The following is a 24,224-nucleotide window of genomic DNA, read 5'->3' as shown; positions in this document are numbered from 1 at the left end:
CTTTAGAGTCTACATTTTTCATTTATGTTCCCAAGTAAAATATGAAAAGCATATCTGTAGGATGAATGTAGGTCAATTTTGAAAGTATACTTTTTACTTCTTATGAAATAATTTATAAATCAAAAGTTTATTCTTTGAGGGCTGAAACACTTCAAAGAAATTTTTGTATACTCATATGTATCTGTAGCTGACTGACCATTTGGTATTAAGTAACCTAAAGGGGCTTCTCACTGGAAAAGATAAAATTTTCCGGGCTCCATAGACAATCTGAAGTGCTTCATCTGTGGTAGGCCCTCATGGGATTTCCCCATTCACATGTGAACTGATGTTTTATACGTATACACATGTAATTACAAATACATACCACTAATAGTTAAGAAAAGTTAATGAACTTGAGTGGGAGCAGGGGACATAGGAAGAACTAGAGGGTGGAGATGAAGGGGTAAAAATGGTGTAAATATAGTATTCGTATATTAAATTGACAAAAGTAAATAACAGAATTAAATATTAAAATATATCTTACTGTCTTCTGAGATTTCAGGCAAAATTACTCTTCCCTAAAAGTCCCAACATTCTTAAATAAAATTGTCACCATTGACTTCTTCTCTCTTTAATAACTAATTTTCCAATGGTGACAGTAATCATTGAGGAAATAAAGACCTCTTCCATTATCAAAGCCAAATATGTCCACCTATAGGATATACTGATTTGTTTATTGGAGCAGGCACTGCCATTTCCTGATAAACCTGTGCTTTACTACTTACTTTACCTTTAGCACAGCAATCTTTTTGTAACAAATAATTTATTTCTATCCAAAAGATAGAAATTCCATTTTCATATGAACTAATCTTTCTTAGATTGGTGTTTTCTTCACTTAACATTATTGTCTTATATATGTCTCACTTGGTATCTGAAAGTATGACCCACACTAAATATGCCGAAGGAAGTGACCAGAGTAAGCAGCACCTTCTTGAGGAACTGTGCACATCAGCTACAACACTGAATGTGTCATCCCACTGTGTGGGGAAAAATCCAAATATGAGCTCTCAGTGAACAGCAAAACAATTTGTTCATCTATTACTTATTATATTAACTATTAAGGTTTTTTAAGGTTTTAGGAAAAGGAAATCAATAGATGTAAGAGCAGCTGTCTTTTTGGAAAAAATACTCAACCACATTTTATTAATTATAATTATTTTTAATATCTTATATCACACTATGACTCAGCTATAAACAGAGGAAATGATAGTTAGTTGCTATAGACAACAGAAAAAATAAACCTAGCAAATTCAAATTTCAAGGAGATAATGGTTATTAGAAAATGTATTTTATTTATTTCAGGTTCTTTACTATTTTATTGAAATAAGTACATGCCAAGCTATATAGAGAAATTCAAAGAAAAATGTAAGATTTAACAAGTGATGTTAAGTATTTATTAATGTTCCTAACATGGTTGCATTAGGGGACCTGTAAGATAGTTTAGCAAGTAATGGTACTTTCATGCAATCCTATGGAATTACATACCATCCAAGGAACTCATGAAAAAGAGTAAGGGATGGACTAATTCCAGAACCTTGTCCTCTTACCATCATCTATAGACTGAAGCACATTTACCAATGTCCACACATATGCAAACACTACTAATAATAAAGTAATGACTTTTGAAGAATGGCTACTTTACTGATTCTCTAGACTCAACAGCCATCAATTGCCTATACCTCCTCACATAGGGGTGGATAAAATTGTCAAAAAAATATTTTAAAGCAATGCAAAAGGCATTTCTTTAGCATCCACATAATCTTCAGTTTCTATTTATTGATATTTCATTTTAGTAGCATTATTATAAATTTATGTAAGCTATGGAGTGTACAAAGCAAGATGGTAGCTATTTTGAATATTTGGATTGAATAGTTCCGTCAATACAACATTATCAGTAATTTCAAACTGCGTTTATATAAAGGTCTATGTTTAAACTTTTGCTTCAAACCATAAAACCTCTACTGAATATTTACAAGCTACTGTGGGCTTCTCATTCCCAAAGTGTCAGCAAGGTTTTTCTTTGTATCAACAGTATTTAATTGTACCCCATATTGTGTCAAAAATGGCCCAAATGTCTCTGCAGTACTTCAGATTCCAAAGTTCAGCTCAGTCTTACAGTGGTCTTTACTTTCACATTTATATGTTATTAAAAAATCAGTGCATAAGTTCTCAGAGATAGAATTAGTCCAGTGATAAATGAATGCATCTATTTTATTTTATTTTATTTATTTTTTGAGATATGGGCTCCTCTACACCAAGCTGGTCTTGAACTCACTGTGTAGCTAACAATATCCTCAAACTTACCATTGTACTGCCTGTCTTTGCTAGCTCTCTAACTATGTGGTAAAACACCATGACTAAAGCAACTTGAGATGGAAAGGGTTTATTTCGGCTTACAGTTCTTCATCAATACCAGTCAGGGCAGAAACTCAAGGCAGAATTCTAGTGGCTAGAACTTACGCAGAGAGGCTGTATTCACTGGCTTTGCTCAAGGCTTGCTCAGTCCATTAAGGGTGGCACCACCCACAGTGGACTGGGCTCTTCCGTATCAATTACCAAATTAAAAACTGAACCACAGTCTTTCCAACTGGCCAGTCTGGGGAGAGATTTGTCAGCTGAGTTTCCCACTTCCCAAATGACACTAGTTCATGTCAAGTTGACATCAACTGGCCAATACAGTACCCCACTTCTAACATCTTACATGTAAGGATAAAGTATTCTAATGTCCTTTCTGATGGTGTGATAAAACACTTTTACAAAAGTGGCTTAGCAGGAGAGGTTTTATTTGACTTAATATGTCATTTTACAATCACTTCAGGGAAATAAAGGCAGGACCCTTACAGTCCATCTGCAGTCAAGAGCAGAGAGGAAGAGATAGATCAATGCTCCCGCTGCTGCCACTTCTCATGCAGCTTTCTTCACTTACACAGTTTAGGAATGCCTTGTGGAAGAGCCTGCTATGGTCTGACTCTTCCTATACCAATGAACAATTAAAACAGTCCTCCACAAACATGCCCCCTGGTCTCTCTTATGGAGACAATTCCATGATCAAGGCTCTCCTGGCTCTTATGCAATACAGAGATCCAAAAGGGCTTCATTAATGCTGGAAATTATGACCTGAGCTACACCACTCTGGCCTTTGTTTTACTAATTTTGTTTCAGGACTGGAAATAAACTCAAGGCTTCAGTAATGATGGGAAAGCATTCTGCCATTGAGCCACACTCTCAATCCTAAAACGCCTTAATTCTCTTCATTTCTTTCCTCTTGTTAATTAAATAGTAATATATGCACTAAATGGTAAGAGATAGCCAAATAAATCAAAATGGAGTACCTAAATTTCTGCTATTAGAAAACAGGTCTATATTTAAATTTGGCTATTCCTGGGTAAAAGTGTCAAAGTGTAGAGTACACAATTCCTTTTTTCCTGACGAAATTCTCATCGCTGACTTTCCTTTCTCTAGTAGTACTTCTTCCAAATCTAAAGAAATAAATTTAGGATATTATGTCCTCAAAAGATGCGTGGAGTTTCTCAGGTCTCTCTCTCTCTCTCTTTTTTTTTAAACTTTCTTTATATTTTTTGTCTTTCACATCATGCATCTCAATCCCATCTGCCCTCTGTCCTTGCAGAGCCCCCCATCCCTGCCCAGATACAATTTAAGAGAAAAAAGAAAAAAGAAAGAAAAAAGGAGGAGATCCCATCGCAGAAGCTGTAGTGTGACATAGTGAGTCACACAGTGAACTCTGTCCATGTATCTTTACTCGCCAGTATTCATTCATTAGAATCATTGGTCTGGTTAGAGGCCTCTGGTATCTGCTACACTGTGCATGCTGGGCCCTGACTGGAGCTCCTTTGCGTTACCCTGCTGTTGCCCTGATTGGTGGCAATACTAATTTGTACTTACCTGTCTGTAACCTTAAGTTAATGCACCGTGGCAAACTGAAACAGTGATTCTCTAGTTTTAGTCCACTAGCTCCTCTTCATCCTCCTGCTCCTGCTTTTATTCCTGAGCATTGGGCTCTGTTCCACGTCAATGCACACAATTCCACTGGCATGTTAGATGCAGAATGGGCAGGGAATATAATATAAAGGGATAGTTATAAATCCATTGAAGATCTAACTGTGGACCTTCTGTCAATGATTTCAATAATAATTCAAATTTTTCTTCTTCTTTTTTGATTTTTTAAGTATGCTCAAACATTTTTAATGAGATTTGTTTAAATGAGACCTAAGGTTGTATATATGGCTGTTAGAACCTTTAGGTAAGAGTAAAAGTAAACAGAATATTTTTGGAGAAATAAGTATAGGTTTCTAATATATTCATTTTAAAAACAAAATGATCAGGCATTTATAATGTTTTGAAATTTCTTATAAACAAGCATTTGGAGAATTAAAAAAAATCTAAAGTCTGTGATTACCCAGAAAAAATTTAAAACTTTTAAGACTTGAAGAAGCAAATAATTCTTAAATGTGAACTACTTAGAAAACCATTTTCTTTCTCAACTAATACAATTAAATCAGAACATTACAATTACTACATATGTAACTTGATTCACTCTGATTTGCGATATATAATTTCATATTTTGGGGTTTGACATGAAGCTTAAAAACCAGTGTTAATACTCTTTTTTATTTAAATACCTTTTCAAATAGTTGCACTTGGATTCTAAAAAAGATCAGAAAAAAGGAAGGGGCTGCAGCAACAGCATTAATTTTTAGCTTCATCATAAAGCATCAGCTCTAGGGGAGCAAATAATGAGGCCTGAAACCTAGAGCCACACATAAGGCTTTTGATTGGTTTTTTAAAGAATGAATGAAAAAAAAAAAACAAAAAACCATGTCCTTTAGGGAATCAGTTTGTGTTAACATTTAAAAAATTTAATTAGCAGCCAATTTCAACTCACAACAACAGTCTTAAAATGACAGGAAGTAACTATTCTGCAGGCAGCCTGTTTGTCATTTTAGTGCACGTGTGTGTGTGTGTGTGTGTGTGTGTGTGTGTGTGTGTGTGTGTACAGCACACTGCTGTGCAAGAAAATATTCTAACACTGTATTATTCAGCTTCCTTTCATAACAAAACACATTATTCATCTTTTAAAGCCACATGTGATTGTTTACATCAAAATTCATTTACCCTCTATTCTACACAAAGCAGTGGAAAGACCAGAGCGTTTGCAGAAATAGGAGGAGTTGAACAGTCCCAAGGTGGAGCTGTCTCCTGTTATATGACACTGGCAGATTAAAGCACTTCTGTAGGGACGGGCTTACAGGCTGAGTCAAAAGCCAAGAAGTCTCTTTATTTACGCCTACCTCCCAGTCCTTGGCAATCTGACTAATAACAAACTGAGCTAACTAGAAAGACTAGAAAGAGAGGAAAGAGAGCATTGCTGCAGTCTGGATCTACACCCAAAGAAAGCAAGAGTGAGCACCCCCTCGGCTCTGCAAAACATCTTGTTTATTTACTGTGATCAGCAGCTTGTCAATGGTTAACTATACGCAAAACAAAAGTCAGCATAGCAGTGAAGTATGCCGTGAATATTAATTGGGAGAAAAAGGACTACGGCTTCAGGATGCTCCAGTGTGTGCTCTGCCTACAATACTTTCAATGAAATAAGTGCTCACTGTTTTGTCTTTGACCAGATGTTTTAACTTTTTGGAGCTATGGGACTTGGCGAAAGTGGTATTTGAGGAGTAAGTGCACTGTGGTTGGTGTTTTCTTTTTAAATAGAGAAACTGATTGACTTTGGACACGTCTTCCAGCTTGCATTTCTGATAGTGCCAGGAAGTGTCTGCTTTACAGGTAAGAGGAATGTTGCCAGCCTTTTATTATATTGATGTTTGCACTATCAAGAACGAGTGAATCAATCTCTCTCTCTCTCTCTCTCTCTCTCTCTCTCTCTCTCTCTCTCTCTCTCTCTCTCTCTCTCTCTCTGTCTCTCTCATCTTTTCCTTAAAGGATACTCAGTTTCATTTTTGTTCACTGGCCAAGCTAACACTGTAGCAGATGCCTGTTCTCCTGAGCAACTGGCATTTAGTTCAACAGCTGGGGAGGAACGAGCAGATATCATAATATATGATTATTTCTTTTAAAATATGTAGTTTGTGATTAGAAACTAAAAGTATGTGCTTCCTGCAGAAAGATTAAATGCTACCGTTTGAATTTCAAGTATGGGCCCAATATTAGACGATGCTTTGAACTTTGTATGATACTTTTATAAGGTTCTGTTATGGAAATATGCATTCTTTGATAATATGGAAATGGAGTTGTGACTATTTTAAGATTATCTTAGCAATGTGAAATAGAATTTGATTCTTGAAAACTGTTTATGTGTCTGAAAAGATTATAAAATTTTCCATGCACATTTTTAATAAGTTGCTTATTAGATAAAAATAAGCTGTTACCATCTGGAAAATATTTACTGTGTTCTCAGGATGCTGCCGTTGATGAAATAAATCAAACTCCTTGTTAGTAATTTATGAATTACTTAGACTTTTTGTGAGCCAAGGCACAAGCTGTAGGCTCCAACACAAGCTTCTTAGTTCTGAGCAGAGCACTCGGAATTGTTTAAAATCAGTCTGTCTCCCTGTGGAAATGTAAAATCTCCCAACTTTGCCTTGACACGCAAAGGCTTTCCTTTGCTTTGTTCCTTCAGTTGCCTTTTGCTTTCCAGAAACTTTGAACTGTCAGTTTCTAAGGAAACAATATATTTTCAGGGACCAAAAATTACTGTCAGCCTTACTGACAAAATCTGGGATATTTTATCTGGTTGTAAATTTTATTTGTATCAAAGATAGTATTTATATTTTATCTGCAAAACTGAAAGCATTTATTGGTTTGTAGTGCTCAATAACTGTGAGACATGGTGCTTGTCTTTCTATTTCATTTATCTACTTGTGGTCAAATATTTAAAAAAGAAAAAAGTTTATAGTATATTTAGAGTTCTATGTGTTTACCACTGCAGTCATTTCAACGTGAGTCTTTCTGAGGGTTACTGGTTGACATCTACACTTGTAATTTTGTGGGATTGAGAAGCATGTCTTATTCATAAATTATCATTTTGAGACAACTTGGACATATCCTGAAACATTTTCAGAGGAGCCCAGTTTATTTCAGAGGTTATTGTTTGAAAATGTGTGCCTTATTAAAGGTTTAATTATGTGATGGCATTCAGTGTCCTACAGTCTGCTTAGTGTGTCCTTTGCAAGTCATTGGCCAGAACTTTACATGAGGCATTCTTTTTGTTTTTACAGTATATTGAAATGAATATTAAAGATTGTTTTCTTTTTGTTGAGTTAAGTTTTACTTGGTTCTTGCTGATATTCAAAAGTAGCAGGAAGTAGCTCATATCTAGATACCCAAAACAAATTGCATGACTATTTTGAAATGTGGGTATTCCTAAGCTAAGGCATTTGAGACTCAGAAGCTTGTGCAGACTGCCTCAGAAAGAAGAATCAAAACTGAGTCACTTTTGCTATGCTGTTTTATTATGTAATAAAAGACACATCTTCCTGTATCTTTCAAAATAAACCATCAAGAGTATCCATATATTCTGCAAAAAAACAGGACAAGATAAAAAAGAGATATGTTTATACATAAATAATTAAGTTCAGGCTCCCTATAAATATGCATGCACATATTAATATATAGACACTTATATACATACTTTGCAGCATTTCTTTATCTCCAGTGAGCTACATGATTTTATCTAATATATCTGTACATATCTCTTATTTATGAAAAGCAGAATTTTAGCACTTGTGATCACATGTGCTGATACAGTATTATAAACTTTAATTATCCTAAATCTTAAGCAATATACAAATTAAAGTTAACTAAATATATCTGTCTAAATTAAATATTAAATCAAATGTTAAAAGAATATGCAGATGCAGCCAGCTATTCATAGTTTCACAGTAATTTTCTTTGCTAATAAAACCTGTCAGACACACCTCCCTGCCTTTGCCCATTAAAATCCTTTGTTATTGCATGTCTTTACAGAGTCATATCCAATCATAGGACAACATGAAGCGGTGGATTCATCTCCTTTATCCAGCTCTGCTTGCCTGTCTGTCTTTACAGTCCCAATCACCAATGCCCTCAGTCAGAGGTTCTTGCGACACTCTTTGCAACTGTGAAGAAAAAGATGGCATAATGCTAATAAATTGTGAAGAAAAGGGCATCAATAAATTATCCCAAATAAGTGTGCCACCTTCAAGACCTTTCCAGTTAAGTTTATTAAATAATGGCTTGACAGTGCTTCACACCAATGCCTTTTCTGGGCTTGCCAATGCTCTCTCGATACATCTTGGATTTAATAACATTGCAGATATTGAGACTGGTGCATTTAACGGCCTTGGGCTTCTTAAGCAACTTCATATCAATCACAATTCTTTGGAAATTCTTAAAGAGGATACATTCCATGGTCTGGAAAACCTGGAATTCTTGCAGGCTGATAATAATTTTATTACAGTTATCGAACCAAGTGCCTTCAGCAAGCTCAATAGGCTGAAAGTGTTAATTTTAAATGACAATGCTATTGAGAGTCTTCCTCCAAACATATTTCGATTTGTTCCTTTAACCCATCTAGATCTTCGTGGAAATCAGTTGCAAACATTGCCGTATGTTGGTTTTTTGGAACACATTGGACGGATATTGGATCTCCAGTTGGAGGACAATAAATGGGCCTGTAACTGTGAAATATTACAGCTAAAAAACTGGCTAGAAAACATGCCTCCACAGTCTATAATTGGTGATATTGTTTGCAACAGTCCTCCACTTTTCAAAGGGAGTATATTGAGTCGCCTGAAAAAGGAATCTATTTGTCCTATTCCACCCGAGTATGAAGAACATGAGGATCCATCAGGATCATTACTGGCCATAACATCTTCAACAAGTGACAGCCGCCTATCAAGCAAGAATACATCCATTTTAAAACAACCTACCAAAGCACCGGGTTTGATGCCTTACCTTACAAAGGCATCCACTCAGCTTCCAGGACCACACTGCCCCATTCCTTGCAACTGCAAAGTCCTCTCCTCATCAGGACTTCTAGTCCACTGTCAGGAGCGCAACATTGAAAGCTTGTCAGATCTACAGCCTCCTCCACAAAATCCTAGAAAGCTGATTCTTGCAGGCAATATTATTCACACCATAGTGAAGTCTGATCTGATGGAATACTTCACTTTGGAAATGCTTCACTTGGGAAACAATCGTATTGAAGTTCTCGAAGAAGGATCATTTATGAATCTAACAAGACTACAGAAGCTCTATCTCAACGGCAATCATCTGACCAAACTAAATAAAGGCATGTTCCTCGGTCTTCACAGCCTCGAGTATTTGTATCTTGAATACAATGTAGTAAGGGAAATATTACCAGGGACCTTCAACCCGATGCCTAAACTGAAAGTTCTTTATTTAAATAACAACCTCCTTCAAGTTTTACCACCACATATTTTTTTAGGTGTTCCTTTAACTAGAGTAAATCTTAAAACAAACCAATTCACCCACTTACCTGTAAGTAATATCTTGGATGATCTTGACTTACTCATCCAGATTGACCTTGAGGACAACCCTTGGGACTGCTCCTGTGATCTGGTTGGATTGCAACAATGGTTACACAAGCTGGGCACAAACACTATGACAGATGACATCCTCTGCACTTCCCCGGGGCATCTTGACAAAAAGGAATTAAAAGCTCTCAACAGTGAACTTCTTTGCCCCGGTTTAGTGAACAATCCTTCCTTGCCAACCCAGACTAGCTACATTATGGTGTCTTCTCCCACAATGGCAACAGATACAGCTGGTACTATTTTAAGCTCTCTCACTGATGCTGTCCCTCTATCGGTTCTGATATTAGGACTTCTGATTGTGTTCATAACTATTGTATTCTGTGCTGCGGGGATTGTGGTTCTTGTTCTCCACCGTAGGAGAAGATATAAAAAGAAAAAAGTAGATGAGCAAATGAGAGATAGCAGCCCTGTACATTTACACTACAGCATGTATGGTCATAAAACAACTCACCATACAACTGAGAGACCCTCAGCCTCTCTCTATGAGCAGCATATGGTGAGCCCCGTGGTTCATGTGTATAGAAGTCCATCCTTTGGACCAAAGCATTTGGAAGAAGTTGAAGAAAAGAATGATAAAGAAGGAAATGATGCAAAACATCTTCAGAGGAGCCTGTTAGAACGGGAAAATAATTCCCCTCTTACAGGTTCAAATATGAAATACAAAACTACAGACCAATCAACAGATTTTTTGTCCTTTCAAGATGCAAGTTCATTATATAGGAACATTTTGGAAAAAGAAAGGGAACTTCAGCAACTGGGCATCACTGAGTACCTAAGAAAAAACATTGCTCAGCTCCAGCCAGATGTGGAAGTCAACTATCCTGGAGCCCATGAGGAACTGAAATTAATGGAAACATTGATGTACTCACGACCGAGGAAGGTGTTGGTGGAACAGACTAAAAATGAATATTTTGAGCTCAAAGCTAACTTGCATGCTGAACCTGACTATTTAGAAGTCTTGGAGCAGCAAACATAGATGGGCTGTTTGTGGGCTTTCTCAGAATTGCTGTGATTCTGTCTTAAGTCCAAACCTTAGAAAGAAGTGCCTTACATGTGTGTCATCAGTCAGAACTCAATACAGCAGGAATCCTGTGGGATACAAAAGAAGAAAGCAAAACTCAGGGATCATTGAGGAAGCCATGGCATTATCTTCAGGCAATTTAGCCTGTTACAAATAAATCAAGTCCTTGTATATAACTGATGCAAGGATTATAGTAGAATTTCTCCAAATCTTTGAAAGTATTTCATAGAATTCCTCTTAAACACCTAAAGGGTTGACTATCTAAATAGCCCCAGTTTTCTTGAATACTTTTTCCATGGCTGAATAAATTGGATTTTGTTAGTTAAAAAAAAAATATATATATAGTAAGAGATGTATTCATAATCAATACATATGACAGAAATTTGCATTGTCAAACACACTAAATTTTCTCACAGTAAATGCAAAGGGAACTGGAATTTAAATTTACAAATGGCAATAGTAAATAAAAATGTAAATTTGTAAGTATGTGGGTCAATAATGATTCATAATTTTCAACAAAGGATGAATAAACAAATGCCACTTCTAAGCTTTCTGCATTAAGACACAGATGACAAATAGTTCATGTGGGATGAATAAGGAAGTATGCTAGTTTTCTGTATACATTTTTTTTTTGTGTGTATATTCTTGATGTAAAGCTGCTGTGAGACTAAGGTATGTCATTTGTGTTAAATATTCTGTTCTTGGGATATTTTTCAAATGCTACTGAGATTATACTGTATATATGATTAGAGCACTTAGGATTTTTGCTTCATTTCATAGAGTTAATGTACAACTATATGACAAAAATAGAAATATGTCTTTCATGGCAAGTAATTCAAATGTATAAAATGAATAGTAAAGATTACTTTATTTTTTATTGATATACACTGATAGATGTCATAGATTAGTAGCAAAAGGCACTTATACAGGTAAGGTTTTTGAGTTGCCTCAAGAGAGGGACAGTGTAGCTTTATTTTAGAAGGAGGTATGACTAGATTTCTATGAACTATTTATTCTGTACAGTTTTATATATTTTTAGTTCACAAATATAATTATTCTTGGGTGCCTTTTAAGAAAATTGAAATTACTGTTCACTACAATAAAACTAAAATGAAAACCATTTTCAAATGTGTTTCAATCAATTACTCTGAGCTGTTATTCAATTATGCCATGATTATGACCTCAGCATACTCTCTGCCCATAGAAAAGAAGGGTTCTGTTTATGTGTACACATAAGAGCTTTGTTCAAAACACACACACACACACACACACACACACACACACACACACACACAGACAGAGAGAGAGAGAGAGAGAGAGAGAGAGAGAGAGAGAGAGAGAGAGAGAGAGAGAGAGTCTTTGGGTATTCAATATAAATGACACCTAACAAATAAGAGTTTACTTATTTATTTATACTCATAATTTTCATATATTAGCTTCCATTGGGATAAAGCACTCCATCACTGTAATTGTGTTCTATGTTTTAATACATTGCCATCCTGAAATGAAGAGACCATTTTGTATAAGGAAGTACCTTGTCCATGCATTAAACAATATACTTACACAATGTCTGTGTATTCTACCATGTGTTTCATACTTGCTTCATACTGTCAAACCTGTGAGTTCTGTTCCCAAAGTTTGAAGAATAGATCTGAGTCTTATGTGTAATCATATTCATTAGATATAAGTTGTAAATTATTGCTTATATAAATGAAATCAATACTTTAAAAGCTCATTGTAAATCAACATCTCCTCATTCATTTTCCAAAATTGAAATGACCAATATGCTTTTTTTTTGTTTCAACATAACAATTTATAGGTAAAATTTATGTACATAAAGAATGCTATATATTTATGTAAAAAATTACTCAATGTAATCATCAATAATTACTCCAAAGAGTGGGTTTACACATTACATACTGAATAAAGGAACAAGGCTTTTCTTTTAGAGCGTAAAATATATTATCATATTTCTCCTACTCTGTTGAGTTTCTGCCAATATTTTTATCCCAATCATATTCATAGATACATTATCAAGATTTAAAAAATTACATGCCTTAGGGATGTTAGGAATGGATCCATGCATGCAAAAATATACATGCATGAAAAAAAAATGCATTCAAAAAAATACTTCTCTTTTCAGTGAAGTGACATTTTTATATTTCTGTATATCATTGCTAAAGTTATTAGTCTTAATTTTTTCTATAATCAAGAGGAACAAGTGATTTTTGAAATCATATAAGTATATGCCTCAAGATATCCCAAAGATTGAAGACATTAAAACATTCTATATAACTTTAAAGGACATGGGAATCATTATATCTTCCAAAGGCTACAATAATTTAAGTAATTTAACATTTCATTTGTTTTATTTTTCTACTAATATTGATTAATATATCCAATGAGGTTTTATATTCTGTGAGAATCTTTCAGGTCTTTAATTGCTTTACTTTTATTCTACATTCTTATTCCTATTAAAGAAAATGAAAACTGTTACAATGTATGTTTGAGTGTTAACTTGGTCTCTGAAGCTAATAGAGTGACCCAGAGGTCGAACTCTTATTTCAGTACTTCTATCTTTACCATGGAAGTAGGTCAACTAAAAGCACTTAATTATATAAGGTTAAGTTCTTGTTTCAGTCAGAAATTATCTTGCTGTCATTGTTTATAACAATATATCTGAGTCATGTACAGAAATTGAATTCATCTAATGTACTGACAGTAGTATAATATCATTCTAGCATCAATATTTTTAAATCTATCTTAATTTGTTATGTCAGTTTTATTAAGATTTATATGAAAAGTCACATCAGTCAGTAAGTAACATACAATTCCTTGTAACTTTAAGAGAGTGTTTTCTGCATAATTCTGTTGATCTCCATCATGGAACTGAAATTTTAAAATATTTAGAAGAAAGAATTATATCAATGATGTTGCCTTTTTGCAATTAATCTTATGTAATATGGCAGAGAGAAAGCCTCTTTTACTGATATCATATTAAGCAAACTGAAGCATCATTTAATCTGCCTTAAGCTAGCTTGATGCATTGGCCAACTAATTCCAAAGGCTCAAGATTTGAAGCAGTACAGAAAGTGTGACATATGTAAACACTTTTTCATTATTGTGACACTTTAGAAAATGGCTTATACTTTTGCATATAAATATAAGACTTTGCTATCAATCTATATATGAATATCTATTAATTAAAGTATATATGTATGTATATATATACGTATATATAAAATCTTTATCTGGTAAAATATATATGCATATGTGGCATCTATTAATTGAATAAATACATACTTAATGAGATATTATAAAATTTCTATACAATCTGTGTTTGGAACTATATATAGATGGTATTTATATTCCCAATATACTTACAATTAAATTGCAATTTTCTATGACAACTATCAGATGAATAATCAAAAACACTGTAAAAGAGGGGAGACTTATAACTTGTTGGGTTTTAATCATTATTATTTTTTTATATAAAAATATCCACACAATTTTCAATAGAGTTCCTCACACATTTGATTGTCTATGGAAGGATCAGGAGACAACCTTCTCTCCATGAACAGAAATTATTTATGTCTATACAAATACTATTTAGGTATCTAAAAATGGCTTTACAAAGTATGTGAAGAATCCCTTCTATTTCTCTTTCCTTTAGATTTCTTGTTAAAAAATGACAAGATTTTAATGTAAATGGAAAGATCTGAATTTTACTGGTCCTACTTCAGCCAGATAGCCTTGTACCTAGGAGACAAATAAAGAAGTAACATGATGATGTAGGAGTAGAGATATGATTCAAAATACAGAATTCCAAATTCCATTTTTTTTCTAATTTTTCAAACACTGAAATATTCTCTTGGGTTTATATCTGAAGATATGACTTGAAAATAGTATATAAGTAATGTTTACCTGGAGTTATAATAATTAAAACATGAAATCATATTGTTTAATGACTAATCATTTATGGAAATAACATTCTTCAGCCTTATGGATGCAATTCCTTACTGAAGGTGTGTTTGTGTTTATTGTATACAGCGCCATTCTTATATGTTATAACTGGGGAGACAGCCAGATGTGAACCCCTCTTCTAGCTGCTCTGAAAGCATAACCAAATAGACAAACACTCTGCTGTTACTAAATGTCTCTCAGCACATCAGTGAATGAAGAAAGGAAACAATTCAAACAACAAATTACAGGCACACACTGCTGTACTTTTGACTTCAACTATTTAAAACTGGGCATGTTTAAAATAAAGTACTTCTGATTCAAATTTTAAAACATAGAGAGCAAGAAGTCCTGATCTTATATTTTCCTCTCCATTTCCTTTGTTTTTTTTTTTTTTAACCAAGAGAAATTTTGTTATCTAAGGAATGATAAATTTTTAAATAATTATTGTATATAAAAATATCTGAGAACTTAAATCTCACTTCATTAAGAAAGCATACATAAAACAACCATGTTATTGAAATTATTTGATTGCAATGGACTTTATTATCTTCAAGGGAGTCACCATTCATGCTTACATATGCCAATGATTTTTCAATATTTTTCTTGGTATTCTGAGGAATCCAAACACACAGTATTCCCTGTTATTTTATAATAATCATAAGTTTATATAGCGGCATAAAGCAGCAAGTTCATGTTAAAGTGCAACACATTGCTAATTCTTGGGAAATCAGTGTAGTAGAAATGTTATATGGTTCCATTCATGAAAATCCACTTATCAGATACGTTTGGCCCTACTCTTCACACTCTAAAAACAAAACTATGTGTTATGGTACAGCAAATAAAAGACCACAAGTCCCAGCACAGTCCATACACAAAAGGAGCTCTTCAATGACAGCTACATTTTAACTGTAAAGGAGTAAATAAGTTGTATTAGACAAGTGGTTCTCAACCATCCTAATGCTGCAACCCTTTAATTCACATTGTGGAGATCCCTAACCATAAAATTATTTTCATTGCTACTTTATAACTGTCGTTTTGCCACTGTTATGGATTACAATATAAATATCTGATAGGCAGGATATCTGATATGTTACCCCAAAGGTCTTGTAAACCACAGATTGAAAACCTTTGCTTTAGATAATATATCTAGTAAGAGAAAGAAGTGTGTAGTAAGAGCCATGTTTTACTGCTGTCATTGACCAGTTTTTCCTTCTTTGATTCTTAGAGCAGTAGTCCTTACGAGGCCATCTGTGGTCTTTATGTGTGTTTGTGAGAGTATTTAAGAGACACTTGAAATCACATAAATGCAATATATGTGTTTTGCTATTGTGTTTAGCATACATAGAGACAATATTTTATTAAAAATATGTCTAATCAATATTAACCATAACTTTCATAGTTCTATATTATTCAAAATTATATATTATCACATTTTAGACAATGTTTTTAAAATATTAATAATATAAATGAGAATTTGTCTCTACAGCAGATAGGAAACAATTGGGTAGTGTTTTCTGTAAGTTCTGAAATTGTTTGTTGTCCATTGATATGTATTTATTTTTCAAAAACTATTTTTAAGAATGAAAATTTCTAACAGTCAAATAATATCAAATAAATCATAATGTACACAATTGTTTTGATATTACTTTGAGTTAAAATGTGAAGTCATAAACAGCATACAAATTAACTTTTTTAGTGTAGGACTATAGTTGCATTTTTCACTTTACAGCTCTTTATGTCCTATGTCCATGGTATTTTGTATAAGTTAAAATGAAGAGCATGGTCAAGCACTTGACTCAGTGGGTCAACTGCCTGCTATGTAAGCACAACAATCTGAGTTTAGTTCTCCAAAACCAACATGACAAGAAGTTAGCTGGGAGTGGCATTGTATGGACACAGTCAATCCACAAAAGCCATGGCCAGCCAGCCTACCAGATCAATGATCTTCAGACTTAGCAAAAGACCACACCAGAAAGTAAAGTTGGAGAGGTATTGAGTGTTTGTATGTGGATTTCAGGCCTGCACATGCTTCACCCCCACCCTTAGCACGTACTCATAAATTGCCCCCCCACACACACACATGTTGTTATCTCAGTAAGTATACCATTTAAAGGCTAGAATAGTGCTTTATAGAATAATTGTTTTTTTTTTTTTTTTCCAGTTTAAGTTGATGGTATTACGAAAGTAGTTTGGGGCTTCATACCAAAATTGATCAAATAGTATTACTTTCTCTCATACAAATACAACCTTTACCACAGCCATACACAAGAAATGAGACATTCATTGCAACTATTTAGTGTATAACAATTGTTTTCAACTGAAATTCATGGTTTACATAAGTAATCTGTTGTGTACATTATCTGGATTTTGATCAATGTTTTAATAAATAGGATTTTATGCCCTTAAGTTTCTCTTGCTTAAAAATACAATGGGTTTTCCATTGATAATTTACTAGTGAACTTTGACCTTTCACTATCCGAAAACTTTTGCCTTTTCTATAGCAGCATAGGGTTGGAACCATACATTATGAGGGATTATAGGATTGGTTTCTTTAACTTACCAGAATTCAAAAATATCCCTTCTGTGTTTCTCATAGATTCATAGCTTCTTTACACATTAAACAATATCCTATTAGCTGGGTGAGCCATGGTTCATTATTCATTCCATTACTAAAAAAGTCTTGGTGGTTTTAATTATGAATAAAGCCTATATAAACATCTGTGTGCAGATTCCTTTGTAAATATAAACTTTGACTCATTTCATACATTAAAAGGAACATAATTATTCCATTAAACATTAAGCCTACACTTTGCTCTCTAAGCAACAGATTCCAAATGTTTCTGGTCTATTTTAGATTTCCACTTGCATGGAGTGGAATCTATTATTTAAAACACTCACCAGATTTGGTGATATCAGTGTGATTTTGGTTATTCTAATGGGCCTATAGAGGAAGTTCATTTAATTTGCTTACCTGTCACAACATACAATATGGAAAGTCTTTTCTTATATCCATTTGAGACATAAACAGGTAAACATGCACAAATGCAAGCTTATACAAACCATCTGTCAAAGAAATGTTTAGTTATTTTGCATGTCTTCCAAATTCAGTGTTCATTTTTATTATTATTGATTTTAGGTGTTATTTGTACAATTAAAACAAGATATTTTAATATACATGCAGTTTGCAAGTATCTGTTTAATTCTATATAGGCCATGTCTCATTTTCTCGACTTTGGCAGAAGGCAGATATATCTTAATTTAGAAATTTATAGCACTTAATCATTATTATTGTTGTTGATATTTAGAATTCTTCCTATGATATATTCAAGGTATTTAGAATTTACATCTGTGTGCTGTGGGATGTACTGCATGTCAAATGTGTTCCTCTGATTGGTTAATAAATAAAACACTGATTGGCCATTAGCCAGGCAGGAAGTATAGGCAGGGCAAGCAGAGAAGAGAATTCTGGCAAGTGGAAGGCTGAGGCAGAGAGAAACTGCCAGCCGCTGCCTGACAAGGAAGATGTAAGGTATGTACCGTTAAGCCACAAGCCACATGGCAAAGTATAGATTAATAGAAATGAGTTGATTTAAGATAGAAGAAGTAGATTACAAGAAGCCTGCCATGGCCATACAGTTTGTAAACAATATAAGTTTCTGTGTGTTTACTTGGTTGGGTCTGAATATCTGCAGGACTGGCAGGTGAGAAAGATTTGTCCTACTGTGGGCTAGGCAGGACCAGAAAAACTCTAGTTATATCTGTGTCTGTGATTCATTTTGGTTCAGTTTTTTAGCATGTTCTCTCTGTATCCTTATTCCATTTTGTGTATATAGATATTAAAATTTTCCAGCACTATTTGTTAAATATATTTTTTCATGAAATAAAAAATTTAAATTATTTCCTTATTTATAATTAATTTCATCCAGGATTATGTGAGTGTTACTAATATTATGATGACAAAAGGTATGCTACATATATGATAGAATATTGCAAAATAATAAAGGGTCTCAACTATCTAAATGTATAAATGTGCATATAAAATATGGATATATAATAATGTGCCTAGCAGGATTCTTGTTATTTGTGGTCAACTTGAATTCCATATTTTTCTCACTAGCATTATTAATGATATAAAAAATAGTATAAACCATAGGTCTAACAAAACTACAATATGCAATAATAGGTTGTTTTCATCCATTCAGTCTAATTCTTATATAAAATCTATAATCAATCATATGCTAACCATTTTACCACTACAAGCAACAAATCTGAGAAAGGTAATTTCTGCTGATCACATACATAAAATGTCAAGATCATATTTTCTTGAGTTGGAAAATTTTTACCTCTGTTACCTTAAAAAACTTAATCTCACATAATTTTTGAAAAAGATTTTAATATTTGGATGGCACTCATTACATAACAAATACAATGCTGAACACATGTGTGTCTACTAGACTATTAACACCCTAGTTATAATACTGTTTAAAAACATGTTGAAATATTTGTTTTCAATTATGAAATACATTTGTATTTTCCAATTTCTTTGTGCGCATGTGTATGTATATATAATACAATACAATATATATAATATAATGAAAATAGCAAATCATCAGCTGCTTATGTTTGTATCATAAAATCATTATCAAAATTTTACTTGGTATATTATACAGAATATCCTTTGATTTTGTATGATTAAGAATGCCTCATAATCTACAATAGTGCTATAAAGCCTCAGACCATTGAAATTTATTTATTTATTTATTTATTTTGTTTTTTTTTTTTTTTTTGAGACAGGGTTTCTCTATGTAGCTTTGTGCCTTTCCTGGAACTCACTTGGTAGCCCAGGCTGGCCTTGAACTCACAGAGATCCGTCTGGCTCTGCCTCCCGAGTGCTGGGATTAAAGACGTGTGCCACCACCGCCTGGCGAAATTTATTCTTTTATAAGCATCTTTTTAAACTGTATTAGTCAGGCTTCTCTACAGTCCTAGAACTTATATAGAATATAAGTAATGACTTATAGGCCTCAGTCCAACTAATACAACAATGGCTAACTTTGACTAGAAAGTCCAAGAATCTAATAGTTGCTCAGTCTCACAGGGATGGGTGTCTCAGCTGGTCTTCCGTATTTGCTGAATCCCAAAGAAGTAGTTATCAATGCCTGTGAAGGAATGCATGTGCTGGCAAGGTGAGGCTTCCAGACACAGGTGTGGCCCAGATTGCAGGTGTGTCTTCCAGCCTCAAGATCTTGATTAAAGATGTGTGTCTTCCCACCTCAAGATCCAAATCAGAGGTGTGTCTTTCTGTGTCAAAGGTCTAGACTGAAAGTGGAATCACAACCTTCAAACTAAGAAGAAAATCTCGCACAGCTGTGCCCTCCATGTCTGGATTGTAGTTCATTCCAGATGTAGTCAAGTTGGCAGCCAAGAATATCCATCACAAGTCCACCTGCTGTCAGCTTGACACAAGATCATATTATCCTTAAGGTGTGATTAATTTCCAGATGAAAATAATAACCAGGTTATAATAATATGCCAAAACATAATATAACTTTCTCACATATAATCAAAAATGCATTGTATATAACCAGGTCATAATTAACCTAACATGATACAACTACCTTTCATACAACGCATTATAAATTTAGAATGTGGCAATGTCCCATAAGTGACATCCTTCTAATATTCTCTTAAATGATGTTTTAGCATATTATGATAAAGAAATTGAAAGAAAACAGAAGTGTCTGTACAAATGCGTTCTTAATAAAATACACCAGAAGCACTGTTGTCAATTATAATCCTCATTTCTGCAACTGGTCACATTGTCTCAGATGGTATTTATAACTACCTTCTTCTATTACCCATTCTGCATTTCTTCTACACTCTGCAAGCTCCTCAGAAAATCTTGGCTCGCTTATATTTTTGACTCACCAATTTATAAAGTATATTGTGCACAACAGCAATCTATTATCATATGAAAGTAATGAAATTGGGCATGAGCAGGTCATGAAGGCACCAGGAAGTTACATGAAGGAATTGCCCAAATGCCTATGATTTCTAGTCCTGTTACAATATTACAATGCTGTCTGCTTACCAAGCATGCACCTATGTCCTCATGAGGTTTTTCATATGATCAGTTGAATGATGAGAAGACTAGGGACTGGTTTGCTGAACATAGTATCTAGGTGGACCATTGTCAAATCATCACTTTACACTAAGGTCCAGTATTAGCCCAAGAGATGCCTGTCAAAAGGAGAATAGTTGTCTGCAGGTAATGGTAGAACATTGCTCCCAAATTCCAAAATTCTCTTCTGTGAGTCAACTATAGGGTCCTGCCAAAGGCTCCAAAGAGCATCTCTATCTGCCGCTGACACCTCTAGTATCATAGGATCTGCTGGGTCATATAGTACAAGTGGTAGAGAAGTCTGTACAGTAGCTTGGACCTATTAAAGAGCCTTCTTCTATCCTAGGTCCCACACAAAGCTAGCAGGTTTCTGTGTCACTTGCTATATGGGCCAGAGTAACACATTCAAGTGAGGAATGTACTGCCCCCAGAATCCAAATCCAGGTGCAATGACTTAGCCTTTAACATAGAAGGAATATCTTTGCATGCCCTATATCACTGGACTCCTGAGAATTTCACAGAGGTAGAAGGTAGAAGGTCTTTGAATTGTGGTTGGACTTATTTGCCACTCTCTGATACACACAAACACACACACACACACACACACACACACACACACACACACACATACATGTGTGTGTGTGTGTGTGTGTGTGTGTGTGTGTGTGTGTGAAAGCCTTTGTTTTGTCTTATTGTATCTTGTTTTGCCATGTTTTGCTGTTGTTTCTTGGAGGTTTGTTCTTTTCTGAAGAAGAAATGGAGAGAGATTGGTTCTTGGTGGGAGGGGAGGTTGGAGGAAGGTGGGAAGAATGGAGGGAGTCAAAATTCTGTTTGGAAGTATTGCATGAGAGAAGAAACTCTTTACAATAAAAAGAAAAAAAAAAACCTATACAACGTGAGACATGTAAAACACTTAGGTTAGTCCATTTGCATCTAATTGTCAACCTAACCTCTCTTCTGTGATGTAGTTATTTCCTCTGAACTGAAATATTAAATTGCAGAAAGTAAGGAGGCTAACAAGACTCCGTGCTTATAAAGTTTATATAAGCAGTAAATATTTGCTTGGGAAAGAAGATTCAGTGGGGTCACACCATGGGCAGAAAGGTTCCTGGTCCTGCTTTCTGAGTCTCTACCATGTTGCAGTGGGGCTTTGGTGATACAACTGCTTTTGGGAAACCCATATTCTTGTATTGAAATTCATAGATTCAGTAGCTAGATGTAAGCAGAATGATTGCTTTGCCATGTCTATCTAAGGTGAATGGTTGTTAGATCAAACCTCTACAATAGTAGTCAAAAACATTTCATATGGCAACCCACTGTGTATGTTAGAAAACACATATATCTGCTTGTGTTTACCATCACCTTTACCCAAGGAACACCAGTTTTTTTTTTTTAATGTTTTAGAGATTGCTTTATTTTTTCCTTTTTTAAAAATTATTATATTTGTGTTTTAATTTTACACATCAGCCATGGGTTCTCCTGTCCTCCCCCTCCCATCCCTGCCTCTACCTTCCCTCCATCCCTTCCCCTCCATTCCCATCTCCTCCAGGGCCAAGATTCCCCTGGGGATTCATTTAAACCTGGTGGATTCAGTACAGGCAGGTCCAGTCCCCTCCTTCCAGGCTGAGCAAAGTATCCCTGTGTATAAGCCCAAGGTTCCAAACAGCCAGCTCATGCACTAAGGACAGGTCTGGATCCTACTGCCTGGATGCCTCCCAAGCAGATCAAGCTATTCAGTTGTCTCACTTATCCAGAGGGCCTGATCCAGCTGGTGGCACCACAGCCTTTGGTTCATAATACATGTGCTTCCACTTGTTGGGCTATTTGTCCCTGTGCCTCTCCAATCTTGGGCTCAACAATTCATACCCTTACAGTCCCTCCTCTTTCTCAACAATTGGACTCCTGGAGCTCCACCTGGGGCCTGGCTGAGGATCTCTGCATCCACTTCCATCAGTTATTGGATGAGAGTTCCAGCATGATTGTTAGGGTGTTTGGCCATCTGATCACCAGGCTAGATCAGATCAGGCTTTCTCTCGACCATTGCCAGCAGTCTACAGAGGATGTATCATTGTGGATTTCTGGGGACCTCTCCAGCACTCTACCTATTCCTGTTCTCATGTGGTCAGTGGTGAAGAGCACCAACTGCTCTTCCAGAGTTCCAGAGGTCCTGAGTTCAATTCCCATCAAGCACATGGTGGCTCACAACCTCTTGTAATAAGATCTGGTGTCCTCCTCTGGCTTGCAGGGACACATGCAGGCAGAAAACTGTATACATAATAAATAGCTGGGTAGCTGGCCGAGCAGTCTAAGGAACACCAGTTTTAAAAGTTTTTTCTCTAATTATTCTATTTCTCTAATTATTCTATTCTGTTTATGAAAAATAGGTATACTTCTAGTATAAGGTACAAGTTCATAAATATCTCTTATATCCATATAATTTTGCTGATATTCTTTTACATTCAATTTCACTTTTTAGATACTTTTTGTGAAAAAAATTGAAAAAAAATCAAAGCAGTCACAAAAATAGAAACCTGGATCATGAAACTCATGGTGACCTAGATTACTTTCATATGACCAGTTCAGTTAGTCTTGCTGCACAGATAGGGTAGGGGTTCACTAGCCCTCCCCTCTAGCTAAGGAACTGTATATATAGGCAGTTGAGGGTTGGAGAAAAGAGCCCCTTTTCTTGTAAGGAATTGCCATTGGTAGAAGGTTAATATTACAGTAGAGGATCATACACTCAAGGAGATAAGGGCAACACTAATTGGACACATTAGGATTGTAAAACAAACATACAAAAAATCCATAAAACTAAGTATTTGAGGAGGGTTTTTAGAGGCAGACAAGGTGTAGCTAGAGGCCAAATATAAGTGGATATGAACAAAATTATATATATATATATATATATATATATATATATATATATATATGAAATTCTCAAAGAATTAAAAATAGCAGATTATAAAAAATAAAGCTTTCAGTTATGCTGAGCTGGGCAGATTTTTCAGGACTTAGGGCTTACTTACACAAGCATGAGGACTGGAATTCAGATCCCACACACACATAAAACCTGGCTATCATGGAGGCTCAGCTGCTATTCCAGCCATTGAGAGGAGACAGAAGTCCCAGGAAACCTGGCTAGCTAAATTTGCTCAATAAGGCAAGCTCTAGAGAGAACCTATCCCAGCAAGTAAGTAAAGTAAACAACATTCATATATATTGGCAGGGGCACCTAATGATAGCTTCTCTTCTCCGTTCACACTCACACACACACACACACACACACACACACACACAGTTTTTCTTTTTTTTTAATTAAGAAAATTTTATTCATTTTGCATATTAGTACCTCTTCCCTCCTCCCACCCCTCCAGGCTTCCCCCGGCCCCAACTCACTCCCTCTTCCCTTCTACAAGAAGATAAGGACTCTCATGGGGAGTCAGCAGAGCCTAGTATATTCAGTAGAGGCAGGTCCAAGCCCCTCCCAGTGCCTCAAGGCTGTGCAAGGTGT

General features: G+C 35.1%; 1 protein-coding gene across 1 annotated transcript; it reads left to right on the top strand.

Annotated features, from left to right (window-relative positions):
- Nucleotides 1–5,233: 5,233 nt before the first annotated feature.
- On the top strand, nt 5,234–11,878 carry Slitrk6 (SLIT and NTRK like family member 6). The gene is made up of 2 exons (XM_036199200.1): nt 5,234–5,838; nt 8,038–11,878. Exon 2 carries the CDS (start codon nt 8,062–8,064, stop codon nt 10,582–10,584), a length of 2,523 nt encoding a protein of 840 aa, XP_036055093.1. The 5' UTR covers nt 5,234–5,838; nt 8,038–8,061; the 3' UTR covers nt 10,585–11,878.
- The last annotated feature ends 12,346 nt before the right edge of the window (nt 11,879–24,224 follow it).

Source organism: Onychomys torridus, chromosome 9 (genome assembly GCF_903995425.1).
Source record: "Onychomys torridus chromosome 9, mOncTor1.1, whole genome shotgun sequence".
NCBI classification, from domain to species: Eukaryota; Metazoa; Chordata; class Mammalia; order Rodentia; family Cricetidae; genus Onychomys; species Onychomys torridus.
Note: the sequence above shows the minus strand (reverse complement) of the source record. Positions and strands in the feature narration are given on the sequence as shown.

Excerpts from the sequence above, each read along its gene's own strand:
- Slitrk6 (XM_036199200.1), top strand. The coding sequence starts at position 8,062 with ATGAAGCGGTGGATTCATCTCCTTTATCCAGCTCTGCTTGCCTGTCTG.